A 16993-nucleotide genomic window follows, 5' to 3' on the forward strand; every position below is an offset into this window, starting at 1 on the left:
CTATTGTATGCACATGAATGCCCAGGATGATCAGAGCAATCCTCTTGCACTTTTTCCATCTGGTGTATCCTCCAAACCACCTTGCCAAGAGATTACATGACACAGGGCCATGGGATCCTCTCTATCCTGCACTGGTTGGAGTTGGTTTTGAAGGTCGTGGTGTGCTGTGCCGAGGGCAGGCGGGCGTGTTAGAGTTGCCGGAGAGATTTGAGGCCTGACTGACCGTAACACTTAACACCTGACAGCTGCCTCTTATCTCCCCACACAGACCTGCGGAAAAACTTTGAGCAGGACCCCCAGGGGAAGGAGGTGCCAATCAACGGGATGATCGTACTGCACTGTCGCCCTCCGGAGGGAGTGCCTGTGGCGGAGGTAAGGTCGCTGCTACTCGCTCCTCCTCCACTGAAGGAGCAGAAGCTTATACTCCCGTTGAGCAGGAAAAAAAAGATCTGCATCAGAGTTGCTATCCTTATTCTGAGAGAGTAACTCTCTGCCGATTTTACGTTCAGCTCTGCTTTCTCTGACCTTTAAGAGATTGATATAGTGGTGTTGGATACAAGTATTAAGTTTAGAAGTGAAAGTGTTGCTTCCAAAGTGGGATGAAGTGGATTCAGAACATGCATTTTAATCAAATCTTCTGCAAACTGAAGGGTAAATAAAATATAGACATCAAACTCAGAGATCCACTTCGTTAACCTCACGAGTGTTGTGCTTTGAGGAACATCTGGTTTAAAGTGGGGCAGGCCAGAAAGTGAATGGTCCAATTACAGTTGTGTGGGATGATTTAAGAAATTGGGTGTAGGGGGGATGTTACCCTTTCTTCTCCTGGGTTCTGTAGTTTGATCCATCAGCAGCTCCCACTATGTTGGTGAAGACATCAAAGTCATGAAAGGGAATCTCATCAATGTGTCTGTTGGTTGCAACATGGACGTCCAGATCTGTGGATGTGCATTGCATCATTGCATCTAAGATATCAAACATGAAAGATACAAGGTGTTCTGTACTAGTCTGGAGCCTTTGGGCCTCATTAAATAATATCAAATAGCAGCCTCTACTATCTTGTCTTAAGTTTAAAAGAAGATAAGAAAGAAAGAAAAGATATAAGTCCTATTTTATTATAACAGAAGAAATGTTTCCAATGTGAAGTCCTGTGTTTTCTGACCCTTCATTCAATTCCAACCTCCTCCGTACGCTCAGTTTGACACTCTTTATACTACCATGTTTATGCGGATTACATATGAATTGATTTGGTGGGTTATACATATATCATTGCAGGGCATAACTTTTCATAGTTATACCATGAGCATGGCCTGAACTATAATTGTTAACTTCTTTCTTCCATCCCCACTCGTACCAGACCTAACAACAGTGCTTTAGCAGTTATTTTTGAATTTAGGAAAGGTTTTATTCCATCTTTATTTAGGATTTCTAACTTAAAAAGAGATTTTTTCCTAAATGCGGTTAAGTAACATTACCAAACAATATAAATGTAATCCTAAACTGAAATCAAAATAGGATTTAAAACCAAAAAAGTTTCTGTATTGAGGCCCCTGGTGTGGATTCTATACTTTATGGAATGATTATTCCTGATTATTCATCTCCCTGTTTATATGACTCTAATATCCTCCTGGATTGTGATCATCTGGTATCAGCTGGGAAGTTGTGAAGGATGTATTCAGATCCTTTACTCAAACCAAATTTTACAATTAAGGGATGCCTCTACGCGCTCTCAACGTGGCGACGGCTTCACCAGCGGCTAGCAGCTTACTGTGCTAATAGCATGAACCTTGCTATTGCTTTGTATGTGCTAGGCATCTGCAACAAAGCCTTTGGTTGGGACTGCGTTATCAGCTGTAACAGTTGCATTAGCTAGTCAGTGGGTCACACTCACATACACTAAAGGCGCATATGGTGTGTAGTTAAAGTGAAGTAGTAACGCCTCAGCCTGCGTATGTAACATCACAAAGCTCAGAGCTCTGTACCAGACCCTGTTGGTAACTTAAGCATGTTTTGTTGGATCTGGTATGAATACATTTCAGACACTAATTAAGCTTTATTTTTTATATATATATTTTCAAATAACATGATTTTGATGGTGAATAATGCAAATTAAATTGTTAAATAATGCAATTGTTGTAAATACATTCACTTGATTGACCCTTTATTAAATAACACATTTGTTATATGATCACTGTGCACAGGATTACCTGCAAAATAACACATTTGTTATATGATCACTGTGCGACAGGCCTGCTGCTGCAGTCTGACTTGTGCCGAGCGGTCATTGCGCACCATTGATCTTAAAAATGCTCATTACAAGTATTCATTCAACAAGAGTTCATTTATTTAACTACTTGTGATAACATAATAATCATTTCTTACAGAGCAAAGTAGCATAACTTAAGTTTTAATGTTCATTTTCGCTGAACTAGTTCTAGTTCTATCTCCCTCGTACGCCGCAGTCAGGACTGGAGCTGTATTCATGACCTTGAAGTATTGAAGTATTGTCATCTAAGGACCTGATTGCCGAGGAACAATGTTTGTGTACGGAATATAATTACTTTTATATATAATTATATTTTTTTAAGTCTTGAAAAAAATAATCTTGGAAAAACCCCAAGATCAAGAATTTAACACTATTAATTTTCAACATGAAGTGTTGTGATTGCTTTTGGAAATGAAATGCCTGGTGGAAACTTTAACAGCAGCTCCCAGTGAGATAGAGAGCAGATGTTGATCTCACAGTGAGATCAACCTGAAAGGCTGACTTCTGGGGGAAAATAAAGCATTTAAATGTCTCAGTGCAAAATGTCCCCAAGTGCACTTTCCTCTCCAAAATGCAGAATGTCTCGTTCTAGGTTTGGTCCGGTGATAATCAGCATGAACAATGGATGTGTAATTGATGTGTGCAGGGAACAGATTCAAGTGGAGGTCAACCTCTGGCCCTGCACCCTATAAATGATTCAGCATGGAAAATGGAGGAGTGATGTCATTCCAGCGCCGCATAATCCACAGTGGGGGTAAAAATAGTTGAATCTGAGCAGTACAGACCGAATCACAACCTCCCATCTAGTCCTTTGTCAACACAAATGAGCCCAGCCACAAGAGACGGGAGTGAATAATGCAGAGAGCGGAGGGCAGATCCTCGGCCCAGTCGATACCAGCGCACCTCGTCCATGAAATATTGAGATGAGGCATCCGTGAGTGTGGTGGTGTGAGGTTTCAGAGTGCAGCTGCAGGACGGATGCCGGTGTAGCAAACGCAGCGCAGGCCCAACAGAACATCCCGGCCTGCGGTCGGAGTGCAACACTGTGCTTGTGTTTGGAAATGCACCCTCGTCAGCGAGGGTGTCAGGGTGAGCTAACGAGGATCCAATCAGTCACAGTGGAATCGGGTTGTACCATGAGGTCGCAACAGTTTATTTAAGCAAGAGTCTGACAAGTCTCATCGACTCCTGAGGTTTTTATGTGCACAAGAAGAAGTGCCACAGTAGATATACATTTTTTGACATTGCTGTAATTTTTCCATCCAATTACTTGTCCAATTATTAGTTAGTTTAGAGCCACATTTGGCATGTTTTTCTGCCGCTTATTTCACCCTCACTTCCGTTTTGTTGGAGATAACTTTTAGATTATCAGCACTTTTTTAGTTGACACTGGGGTTGGATGAATACATTTCTCTTACTCCCTAAAGTTGACACTAATTAAGTTTATTATCAATTATTTTTTTCTATATATTTTCTCAAATCATTTTCTCGATAAAATATCAGAAAGTTAGGATTTGCCACGGCCCAGAGTGATGGTCAATAACCAACAGCCCAAAACCCAAGTATATGCAGCTAACTGATATGTATGAGAAAGAAAAGCAGCAAATCATTCATTTGAGAAGCTTGAACCAACAAATGCTAAGCATATTTTTTACTAGGAGGGCAATTTTGGTATTTTGCAACCTGGATCCTATTTTCCCATGTTTCTGTGTCTCAGTGAGTAATGGGAACAACAATTTTAAAAAATGGTCGAGTATTGAATAAGAACACTGCATCCAGCCGACACTCAACGGGCTGCAATCTAATGGCTCGGTGCAACTTTGCACCGTCAGTAAATCCACTAAAAGTATTTGTTTTAACCACTGACAGAATCAGTTATTATACATGTCTGACAGTATTATGGAAATATACTTTATTTCATTTCACGGTAGGGTCCCTAACATATTGTTGTCAGACAGTTATACTGAACCTACAAGTGGTAAAAACAAGCACTTCTAGTGGATGTACATTGATGATGCAGAATTAACCAAAAGTACATTGCTTACATAAAAATTGTTATCCCCATTAGTCACTTAGACACAAAAACATGGTAAAATATGGTCCAGGTTGGAAAAATCTCTCTAAATATATCCTCCAGATATGTTTTTCTAATTAGCTATGAACGAGATGTTTAATATTCAGCTTTGAAAAATGATTTGTGTCTGATATGGTATTTCCCCCCACCTTATTACTTATTGAAAAAAAGAATTGAACTGCTTGACACAAGATACGTATGTCCTATTCACAAGTTAATTCTCAGTGTATGAGCCCTGAAACCTTCATGTCTCCACAGAACCACTGTAAGTTACATTATAGACCATGATTGGCCTGATGTCAAAAAAACGTTTAAAGGATAGGTTCACAATTTTTCGAGTCTGTATTTAACAAAAATTCAGGGTCCGTATGAACAATGGAAGAAGTTTGGGAAGTTTTGGGTGCTCATGGAAAACAGGATGAACATGAAGGCAATTTAGGCAAAATATAAAAACAAGTAACAACCACAAAAGAAATATAAAAAAAAAAAGTTGTTATTGTAGTGGCTCATTTACAAAGCTAACATAAAGGTCTGGAGTTTTTATTATGATTAAGCTACAACAAAAACGGCTTTTTTAAAAAGATATCCTTCCCAGTTTTTAGTTGTTCTTGAATTTTAGAGAGTTTTGATTGCCTCAGTTTAACTGTTGAATTTTAGAACTTCAGAGTTCTAGTATTTTAGGATAGAGAGAGGACTGTGGATTTTGTCCTCCACCACTTAAACTGAAATATGATGATGGGGTCCTTTTAATGGCCAATCCAGACAGGGGGAATGATTACAGAAAGAAAAATCTGTTTCAATATGGGCACCTGACTTGTTTTAAGACGCATTTGAACAACGGTGACCCTGTTCTTTAAGGGGAGCACAGAGAAACTTTCATTAACATTACAGTCATTTAGCAGACGCTTTTATCCAAAGCGACTTACAATCAGTAGTATATTACATATCATTCACCCATTCACACACTGATGACAGGCTACCATGCAAGGTGCCACCATCAGACTCTAACTAACATTCATGCATCATCCAGTCCACACCGATGGCAAGCCTTCGGGAGCAACTTGGGGTTAAGTGTCTTGCCCAAGGACACATCGACTGCCGAAGCCGGGTATCAAACCGACCCTCTGATTGGAGAACTACCTTACTCTCCACTACACCACAGCCGCCTTCAACAGATGAATAGGAAAGCAGCCTTGTAGTGCCAAACTCTGCACATACATCATTCTGCACATTGAAGCTCAAACCTCACAGTCAAGAAACAGTAAGCAAAACACATTTTCTAGAAGAAGGTTAGGTTAGAAAATGATATTCAGTATTCAGTTTTCAAACAGTTGACTGTAGATCCACCAATCAGTTAATCAACTTAGAACATCCAAAGAAAATGATGTATTTGATGCCAACGTACAGTATGCATTCAGTGTTCCAACAACATGCAGAGAGTATGTGTTTGCTGTATGAACCTTTATGAATATCAAATGTTCTTTTAATATGCAAGTGGATTGAATAGATCTCATTGGTAGGCCTATAAACGTCTTTCTCTGCTCAGGTAGACATTACTCCATTATATCTTTACATAGCTTAGAGCATTACAAATGAGATTGCTGTACGCGATACATCATAAATATAATATAACAAACCCATCCCACTCTCTTTGTGAGAGACCCCCTTGCCAGCTCCATTAAAAGGTCTGATATTTGAATTGTGCAATACTCATCAACAAATAATACACACGTACTAGACCTTTGCATGACAGTAAAGGTCACTGAAAATATCTACTCTCCCAAAAAAACATACTTCTCTGGATGATGTCTCAGCATGACTGACAGGTTTGTACTATGAGAGTGGTTTTTTTTTTTTAGATCACTTAGAAAAAGACAGGAAAAGCTGCTTTTACCTCCCACTCTGAGCGGCCCTGCCTGCTGGAGGGCAGCCATCCCCACACCTCTTTAGCTGTCTCCCTGCAGTATGCTGGAAGTCACAGCTCCAAATCACTTCTGAAACAATAGAATCAGTATTCTCACAGGCTGAAGTGACAAAAGATGTAATAACAGAGCTGCACTCAAAAACGTTCAAGGAAAAATGTAGAATGAAAAAAAGGCAACAACGTTTCAAGCTTAATTGTAGCTTTTCAACTACTGCCAAACACCAGTGCTGATGTCAACACAGTGATCAAGTACAATTCTATATACCTGAACTATAATTAAGAGGGCTCCCTCTTAAGAAGTCAGGTGACGTAGTTTGGTTGGGATGGTTGACTGAACCATCCACCCCAAGCTCCTCCCTAATTCGATTTTCCTGCTCCTTATACCACATCAGTTGCTCTGACCCCTATAGCAATGACACAGACGGGTTTACATTGATGTTAGTTGAAAGCGTAGTGCCTCTCATACAGACACTTAAGGGTGTCTCGGGTATCAGATACCGAGAGCTATTGACCATTTACGGAGTTGGGAGTGAGAGCGGGTTGAACAGAACCACAGCTTCAAATTAATTCTAACGTATTTAAGTGTATGCTGAATTTGCAAATAAACTATTAACACAAGTTAGCCATAACAACTTCATAAGGTGATAATACAGTACTCAGTCACCTCTTTACGAGGAACACCAGTGATGACGTTCAATACAGCAGCCTTCTTATAACATCTTCCTTTACGAATCCCAATGAGTTCAGTATTTGCTGACATTGACAGAAATGTATAAATTAAATTATATGTTATTACTGTAGTCAGAGTGTTGTACTAGACATCATAACTGTACATTAGGGTTTTTTGTTGTTGTTTGTTCTCTTTTTTCACATACAGAATATTAGAAACAGCTCCCACTATAATGCAGTCTAGCACCATCAGAAACTTTGACCTCAGTGCTAAAACTTATAATTAACACCTTTATGACCATGTCATCATCAAAAAAAGAAATATATAGGCATCATAAAAGTTAACTTTATGGCAGAGTTATCTTGTATTGCATTAGATGGTACAAGATTGATAAATGAATACACTGAATAGTTCATTAAAAAAAATGCTTAAAATATTCCATCCATCCAAGACTTACTTTGGCTTTTCCTATCTTAGTTTTGTAACATGTGAATCAACAGTTATTTTCTCCTTGCATTTACAAAATAAATTATTTGTCAGGAATCGGGTTTTAACTTTAATGCCATTCAACAGCTTCTCATCAAAAAAGACTCATGGAAGCTTCCTGTTTATTCAAATTTCGGACACGGGTGTGTGAGTAATGGCTGGGTACGAAATTGCAATATTCAAATCCTCAATAGTGTTGCTACGAAAATACCTTAATACATGGTACCCAAAGAGAGACTGTAATTTACCCACAGTTAATAGAACTTAGAACCGGCTTATTTGTAATTTCGTTTTGGTGCTCCCGATCCAAAACCAATCCCCCACTTTTACTTCACAGATATCAAGGGCTGTGAATGCAAAGCAGATCTTTTAACCCGGCGAGAAAGGAGTCCATGAGAACCCTGTATAATGAGTTTCTTTTGAGAGGTTGCTCTGAGAGAAAGTGTGAAATGAACAGCCAAACTGGAAGCCAATTTCAAGTTCCCTGAATGAAAGCCTTTAATCCAAGATGAATCCTTCTTGATCTACAGTAGCTCAGGTAGACAGCCCGGGCTACGGCACAAAGGGGAATCAGCTAAATGCCTCTGCACTGTGATACAAGCTGTTCTCTGTCGAGCTTCGCTAAGACACACCGCGATGCTTTTCCAAAACAAGCTAGCATTTAACTCCGTCCCGCCTCCTGCCTCCTCTGCACTCGTCTCTACTCTCCGATCCCGCCGCCGAGCGCCCCCCCGGCTCCTCTACTGGCAGGTCGGAGAGAGCCTCCTAGACAGCAGATGATGAGCTTCATTATTAAGACGAGCAATTACACCCCTCCACCCCCACCCCAGGCCCAAAGCCGGGAGCTCCCTCTATTTATTTCGTTAAGATAAGACAGATCGGGGTGGAATGGTAATGCTGTTACCGCATGGCTCGGAGGGGAGGAGATGTGGCATTCGGGAAGCGACGGGGGCCCCACTATGTGTTCCCTCTGTTTTTTTTCCGATTAACCTGCGGGGCGGAGGGAGCTGAGCCGAGCTGAGCCGAGCTGAGCCAGCTCCTCCGGCTGCTCCAAGACATGTCGTCCGTATGGACACACCAAGCCACACTGGGTTCAAAGTATGTGTGTGTGTGTGGGGAAATGAGCATGACTTTATTTACGTTCCAGAGGGTGGGGGGGGGGGAAACATCGGGTGGATTAGCGGTGGTATAGCTTCAGATATGCTGCTCAGCGCCCCCCCCAGTCCCTTGGGGGGACGCCTAACGGAGACGTTTTAATCCGTGTAATTGGGCTGACGAGATACCCGGCAATTAAAAAGTTCCTCCGGCTTCGCCACAGGAAGCTGAGAATCGTCCCGAAGGGGAGGAGATCATGCTAAATTGTGACACCTGAGCATGACTCGGCACAACGGATTTGCCTCCTCATAGCGCCAGATCGCATTGTCGCATGCGTCACCTTGACATCAAATGACTGTTGGACCCAGGGGTGGGGCTGTGAGGGCACACGAGAAAGGCGGGGAAATGCGTCAGCTGGCAAGGTCTTGATCAGCGCCCTCCCCTCATAAGTCTTCATGATGGCTGCTGTGTCACCCGTTACATTGCTCCTCTGTCCTCTAATTGCCCCCTCAACCGCCACATCTCTCAGCATCTAATCATCAGCAAATGTCATCTAAACGAGCTGTGTGTATGTGCATAAGGAGAGGAGAGAACCCGCTGGGCAGGGCTGGAGGAGGTGACCTTCAGGGGCAGTCAGGGTAATGAAATCACAGGGAGGAAGCCCCCCCCCCCCACCCCCACCCCGCTGGAAACCCTTCCGTCAAGGCTGACACTGATGACCGCATCCTAATTGAAACAAATGCGCCAATTAGGCAATTCATTCCTCAGATCCTCTGCCACACACTTGCCAGGCTAATTTGTATTTGTCCCTTCACTTTTTTTCTTCCTTCCTCTCTGTCTCTCTTCGCTTCTGCTCGGCGAAAATCTCTTCATCATTACCTACGAGGCCGTTAGCGGCAGACAGATAATGTGCGGCATGGACCCGAACGCTGCGAGGTCCACTCGTTAATTGCCTCTTTCAAGTCACACATTTTCTCGGGCTAGAATTGAAATACATACATAAAGACTTGGAGGGGTGGGGGGGCTGGTGCCACCACTTCAGTGACAGATGACTTTAATGATGAGAAATTAGACTCCGTCCCCCAGTCCTTCGTCTCCCCTGTTTTCTTATCTATCAACGATGCTAAGCTCTTTACCTTTTGATAGAAAACCTGCGCTGAAGGCGGTCTTTTAATTGTGGAGAAGAATTTGGAAGCGTCTGAAGATGGCCTTCCAAGTTTTTCTTCAAGGCAAATTAGGAAACAGAGGCTTCTTCCGCCATAACTTCACTGTACTCCCCTCCGAAAAAAACCCAAATTCCCATTCCTGCTTACAGTGGTACAATTGACTCCAATAGGCGTGGAAAAAATACAGACCGGGAGAAGTGATTACTGTGTTATGATGTTCATTATCATTTTTATTCGTGTCAATATATACCTGCAATCCATCATCCCTCGGGGTCTGTGTGTCATTTCTATTTACCCAGTGTTTGTGTGCCCAAAGGCGCTTCCTATTTGCATCCAGCCGGAGTGTTGTTTATTATAAAGGTTGCCCGTGCGCTTCCTTCCATAAATCCATCAGCCCGGCCCATTCTGCCACACTACGAATGTAATTTGCAAACGCAGCGATGCAGCGCCCTTACTAGGGTAGAAGCAGTAAAGCGTCACTAAGTTTGTAATACATAATTACTTTTTCTCTCTGTCGCTAATTAATAGGTTATAGTGCTTACTTTGACTTGGCTTTTCACATGTTCTGCCCAAAAACACGTGGAAAATGCCAGCCGTGCCACTTTCATCCTTTTATCCAAGGTGCTGGGGGGACGGGGTTCTAAGCAACCAAAACCTGCGCACTGCGATGACAATGTTGATGAAGTTGAGCCAATGTAGCAGTTACAGTGACTAAACAAAGTCAAGCCGAAGATCAGTGGATTTCCAGCATTGTTTTCCGCTCCCAGTAGCTTCACTACCCAATTTGTCTTTGTCAGTTTGGCTGACCTTACAATTGGTTGTTGTGACGTCCTTGGGCCGAAAGGGTGAAGCCAGTCAAATAGTCCGTGGGACTGATCGTTTGGTGTTGTCACTTCCTAGTTGTCAAATAGAGCAGCTTGGTCAGTGTCAAACTATGAGGCTCTACCAGGCAGCAACCTCTGAAGAGTGAAGTCAATGCTGAAGGGCCTTTAACCTTTTTGACTTTCTGGTTGCAAAAAGCAGAACGATTGTATGGATGTCCAAGAGCAAATTAACTTTACTTCTCTCTTGATTTATTCCCTCAGTAAACATTGTAAACATGAGTGTATGGTCTCAATCTTTAGTTTCAAGTCTTCTTCAATACAGCATGATGTTCATTTAGTAAATTATGAACATCTATTATTTAGAGTCGAATAGACCATAAAGCAGGTTATTCTTTAGGACGGGGCTACCTTATGATCTGGTCTCAACCAGAGCTGTTTACAGCTTCTTTAACCCAAAATATGTTCGCTTACGTTTACTGGTTGCAAAGTCCAAGAAGGCAAACAGGCTTCCTGACAACAGTCCACAAACCAATTGGGGACGTCATGTGACGTCAAGACGACAACGTCCACTTCTTATATGCTGTCATTGTGCTCTACATGGGAGGGAGGAGGTTGGCTTGGATGGATGGTTAAAAAAACACAGGACTTTCATCCACGAGACCAAGGTTCTTTTTCCGTGTGAAACCAAAAGTCAAGGTTGACTTATTTTAAAATAAGATATGTAAGTTAAGATATGTAACGTTGAGCAGACATAATGTTGAGTTACATGATAAACTTAGATTGCATAGGTAACGTAGTTTACTCAAGTACTTTATAGAATAACTTATTTTAACCCAAATCACAATCTTTTCCTTATCCTAACCAAGTTGTTTCCTGTTTGTAAAGACAGTGCATGCATGTAGAGTATTAGTTTGAAGCGAAAGGGCCACTGACCAAGCTGCCTTATTTAATGAATTGGGAGTGAGAAAGTATTGACCCTAAAATATATTCATGGTGTTGTGCCAAGTATGAAAATTGAACTTGAAGTTAACATGGGGAGGTGGGGCATGAAATATTCACTGCGCTCCTCTGTAATTAAACTCTGTAATTTAAGTCATTCCAGGTTCATCCATTTTACTCATCATGCATTTGCAGGATGTTGTCTTTAATAGACATGGACATTCAGTAGGATAATCGCAAAAGAGAATACCAGTACAGACCTGTAGCTGACATTACAATAGTCCAGTTGATGAACTTTCATCAGGCCTACATGTTGGCTGTCACATGTTCCTATTATTCAATAAGACAATATTTGTGACTTTGTACAAAAATCCAATTTCACACTGAGCTGATTAAACAGACATCTCCTCCACTTTAAGATCAATGATGTCAGTTTGGCTAAAAACTGTCGGTAAGTTCAATTTTACTTGGATGGGGGTGAAAAGCTACCCACATACGAGCCTAGACAGGATTTAAATCACTTGTAGGTGCGAGTCATGTCAGAATCACCCCGCCTCCCCTTAAGGAATAAATGTTGTCCCAAAGGGGCTTTAGAGAGTATATATTGAGAACATAAAGTTGAATTATTGTGGATACACTTCACACGTTTCACCTGTGACCTGTGAGATAACCCCGGTGATGTCATTGGGGTTATCTCAGGGAGTAGTAAACCCAATGGCTTTCGGCTTTACAACCGTCTCATCATCTGTTTCTCATCCTGTCAAGCTTCGCTGTAGTAATGTCACATTGTTCCCTGATTTCAGGGTCATAAATGATGGCCAAAAGTACAAACATAAGGCCCAAGTTGTAAAGAACACAAATATCGTTTAAGGCCCCGATCACACAGATACGCAGCGCTAGAAGCTAGTCGCCAGCAAAGCCATTGCTTTCCCACGATACAAGCTTTATTTCTTACCACTTCCTTCCTTGTACTATGCCAGTAGATGTTGATGATGATGCAGTAGACAAACATTTCATTAAGTTTCATTAAATTACAAAATTATAGGCCTCACCGCACGGTCTTAAACTAAATATTCTGCCTTCTCTCCAAGACCTGGCAAACAAAATCTGCCATAAAAAAGGTTCCTTTCCAGAAGCACAACTCAAGTTTTTCATAGTCATCCAGCCAAAAGAAATCCAATAAAGAGTCCATCCTTAATATCCTCGTAGATAAGACAGTAAAAAAAATTCAACTAGGTCACCCAACAAACTGTTCTCTTCTGAAGTGAAATTAAACCTACCAGTCTCTCGGGCTGATGGTAATGTTTCTGAGTGGGATCCTTGTCTTATTATACTTGTTTTACATCACATAATGTTCTGCATTATAGTTATTCTTTATGAGAAAATGAGTTTGTAACTTTTGTTTACACCATATCACAACAGACCATTTTTCTCTATGCCTGAGAAAAGGTTTGGTCCTAATGTCCTGAATACCACAAATACAGACCAAAGGCTGATATACGCTGCATTTAATCAGGATGAACTTGGTGTGATCGTAGCCTAACGGTTAATTATTGATTCATTTCGGAAAAGTCATATCTCTAAATGTCCTTTTTCTTTGTACAGGTGGAATGGCTGAAAAACGAAGAACTGCTGAGTTCCATGACCGACGACAACATCGACACCCGGGCGGACCACAACCTCATCATCAACGAGGCGCGACTGTCCGACTCGGGCAACTACACCTGTCTGGCCAGCAACATCGTGGCTAAGAGACGCAGCACCACGGCCACTGTGATAGTCTTTGGTACGCCGGTCCTCCCAGCTGCTCTTATTCCCGGCATTCGGGCATGCTGTTTACACACCACTTCAGATCAATTTGTTTTGTTTCCTTCAACCCTACACAAGTGATTAAGACACCCATCTCTGCGTCTCCAACGAGGAGCGATGTTTCCTCTTTATTTCCATGAATGTATTATTCAAAGACTCAATTTACTGCCTCTCATTTAAAATCAATGTGTACTTTATGGAGGGAAATAAGCCACTGTGTCTTAATCTCATTTAAAAGGAGTGTTGCCTATTAAGTATTTATTTGCCAGAGGCCCTTCCAGCGATGCAGGTTCACCAGCTTTGATGGTGCTGCTGAACATTCAGCTTCCGCCCGCGTTAGAGGGGGAGATCATAGAGTAAACTGCTTCAGTCAGAGCACTAAGTGGTCGCCTCCAACCTGTCGGCCGGTATGAGTCAATGTCGCCTTTAGAAATGGCAGTTCGGTTTAAGGGCTGCTTTCTTTGCTCTGGTACAGTTCTACGTCTCTATCTTAATCCAAGAGCAGGAAACATTGGATTGCCAATTAATAAAGACGGAGCTGTATATCCAGCACAATGAATGCGCTGTGCTCAATCAGCTCCAGCCGTTATGCATTGTTGCCCTGCAGTGCCTCGGGGACTGCATAATCATTATTAATATACCCCGGCTCTTGTTCGAGTATTTAACTATGCCAGACTTTTGGAAAAAGTAAAAAATGTGTCTGTTTTGCGCCCTCACTACACCTCTTCTCACTCTCTAACTTTGTTGAACTCCCCCCTCCAGTGAACGGCGGCTGGTCCCTGTGGACGGAGTGGTCGCCCTGCAATGTGCCGTGTGGGCGGGGTGTCCAGAAGCGATCTCGAACCTGTACTAACCCAGCGCCTCTCAACGGCGGGGCTTTCTGCGAGGGCATGTCCGTGCAGAAGATCACCTGCAACGCACTCTGCCCAAGTCAGTTTCACTTAATAACACTCAAGTACAACTTCATGGAGTGGTGCAGATTCAGAAGTTGTTTTTTTCTCTAGAGCTGTCAAATAAGTGACTCAGAATGATTAAGCTGACGATTGTGACAGGCTGCCAAACATGTAATTGTTCACATTTCATTAACCTATGATATTTGTAGATGACAGGCTTGTAATTATTTATGCTTCGAGCACAGTTTTTCCTTTCACCATTTGTTTTCAGAGGTATTGGCAGATCTTTTTTCAGCACACGTTGCACTATCACAGCATGCCACCCACATTAACTTGTCAGACATTCATCTGCTGCTGATACACAGGGGGCCTCGGATGAACTCAAGTCCCTGCCTCTTTAGCATTACAGAAAACCAATTATACGGATTGCTAGGGACAGAGTGGTGACCTGACAACGTTCCTGTACCACGGTTCGGATCGAGCTAGAGAGAGGACTGAACTGAATGGGAGGTAATATTAAGGAGGAAGCAGCCGTGGGAGAGACGATATGACTCAGACTGCTGTGTGATTCGGGGGGGGGGGCGAGCCGACTAGAGGGTTCCTCACAGACGTAAGGGTTATATGGGAGTGTGAGTTGTGTATACATTCAGGCCCATCGACTTACCGGCCCATTCTGCAGTTCTGCATTTCTTAAGGGCAGACACTGATATAGTAGTATTGGTCTGGTTATCCACGATAGTCAAAGGTAATACAAATGAGTCAGAGGATAAACGCTTTGGTGGATATTTCATTCTGGATCAAAGTAGAGGACTGACCATCTTTGCCTTTGCTGGTGTCACTTTGCTATTGTGGCTAAAAATGACCACAAATGTCCTCTTGCCTCATATGTAGCTTGCAATTCAAGCTAGGTGATGTAAGGCAACCCTGCATTCTAAATGTATACACTCCAAATTTTCAGATATGTTCAACATACACATAACTCCTTATGTTAATGAAAGTATATGCTCCTTACAAAATGTTTTTGCTAATTAGTTGTAAATTAAAGTAAATAATCTTTCTTTAGATTTAGCTCTCTACATTAATGAAGAGGATTTAGGCCTAAAACATGTACGTAGACCTAAATCTTAAATCTGCGAAAGAAGCAGGAAACTAGCAGGACAAAATCAGAAATGTCCCACATATAAAGTAAATGGGTCCTATCTGACAGAAACAAAGACATTTTCTCTGCTGTGGATGTTCAGTTGCGAGAGATCTTTTTTTAGAGGGAAGAGAATAGGAGCCTATTGGAACCAATAAAAGGAACCAATAAAGGTCTTTAAAAAGAAGCTGTTTTGCTTATAAATAATTTAAAGAGAGACATTGTAACAGTTAGATTAAATGTAAACTTTTTGTCAGCTTTGAACCTTTTCTCTGTTGAGTTATGCCAGACAGAAAGGTTAATCTAGTGCAAAAAAAACAGTGGCCCAATGAGGCAGTAATGATTTATGTTACTTTTCAAATTCATATATATATGTCTCACTCATGTTTGAAATAAAAAATGTACCTTGCCTTATAATCTAGTGCGAACATATTTTCTTCCGGTGAAGTTCATTGTTATAAAAAAATTGGTTTAAAAAATCTCATTTAGAAATATGGCTAATTGTAGTGTTGCGGGAGAATACAGATGCTCAGGCCTGGCAGGTGTCAGACTAGAAGGTGAAACAGAGGAGGGAAGTGGTAGACGTTGTATTTAGCAGTCTTTCACATTACCAAATATAGTTTCCAGCTTGAGTGCACACTGCTCTACATGTCTATACGCATTATCAACATGTGTGAAGTGAACATATGTTAAAGTGACATGCCCTGTCACCTCTGTGCAGATGTTTGGCTCCATGTAGACCTGTCAGTCCCCGGTGCGTTGTTGCACACACACTGCTTCACATATTGTCATGTTTTCCCAAAGAGCTTAGAAGCATGAAAGCTGGTTCAGGAGGCGCCCAGGTCGTCCAACGTTCCAATTTGTTCAGTCTGCGAGGCTTCAGACTGCCAAGGTGCAGATGGGGACAGACAGTGGGGTTTAGTTTAATTGCAACAGAACAGAATGAGAGATATTTGTATGGAAGTCAAGTAAAGAATGGTTGCACTATAGTATGTAACATTTTGTAAATTAAGTTAAAAAGGCCATTTATTATTTTCTATTGCCATGTTCTGATGAGCAGGCCCCTGATGTAGACGTGCACGATCAACAATCAGTTGCAGTATTGTGCTAAAAATATTCCCAGCAATGTGCCAACAAGAGGCAGAGAATAAGGCTGGTATCTCGCAACCATGTGCTCTATAAAAGTTGTTTAATTGAGTTCTGCAGAAATGAGTCCCAATACCCAGAAATGACTATGAATATGTAATTATTTGCTATTTGTGCAAATGATCACATAGAGCGCCAAGCTTTCAAGCAAATTTAGTTTTTTATTTCTGCAGGTTTTGAGACCGATTAAATGACACATTCAAGTAATTGGGGAAATTATGTATGGAACAATTATTTCTGATGCTAAGAATCTCCCACTATATTACAGCAAGCATCAACTCCTTCAAGGTTCCCCTTTGTCGAGGTCACTGGAGATTTATGAATATGTCAAAGTCCGTTGCTTCATATTAAAGACTCCACTTGTGTCATGTAAAACTAGAAGGTATCCTATGAGTACTCTTATTTATATTCATCATTCAACTTTTTCTTGTTTACTTTAATATAATATTTTTTTCCCATCATGTAATACATTATTACACCATGTGCTGATTATTAAATTATAATATTTTATTCATTCTAAAAGATTACATTACGCACAGTAATTACAATATGCATAGTTTTTA

The 16993-nt window shown here is 41.4% G+C and overlaps 1 protein-coding gene across 1 annotated transcript in view; it reads left to right on the forward strand.

The window, feature by feature from the left end:
- Positions 1 to 16993, forward strand: part of unc5db (unc-5 netrin receptor Db) — a 195478-nt gene that overhangs the window by 114105 nt on the left and 64380 nt on the right. The window contains exons 4-6 of the mRNA XM_054610379.1: positions 269 to 372; positions 13050 to 13230; positions 14016 to 14183. Of these exons, the coding sequence (XP_054466354.1) occupies positions 269 to 372; positions 13050 to 13230; positions 14016 to 14183 (453 nt within the window). The remainder of the gene's footprint in view (positions 1 to 268; positions 373 to 13049; positions 13231 to 14015; positions 14184 to 16993) is intronic.

The sequence above is a fragment of the Anoplopoma fimbria genome, chromosome 13 (assembly GCF_027596085.1).
Source record: "Anoplopoma fimbria isolate UVic2021 breed Golden Eagle Sablefish chromosome 13, Afim_UVic_2022, whole genome shotgun sequence".
NCBI classification, from domain to species: domain Eukaryota; kingdom Metazoa; phylum Chordata; class Actinopteri; order Perciformes; family Anoplopomatidae; genus Anoplopoma; species Anoplopoma fimbria.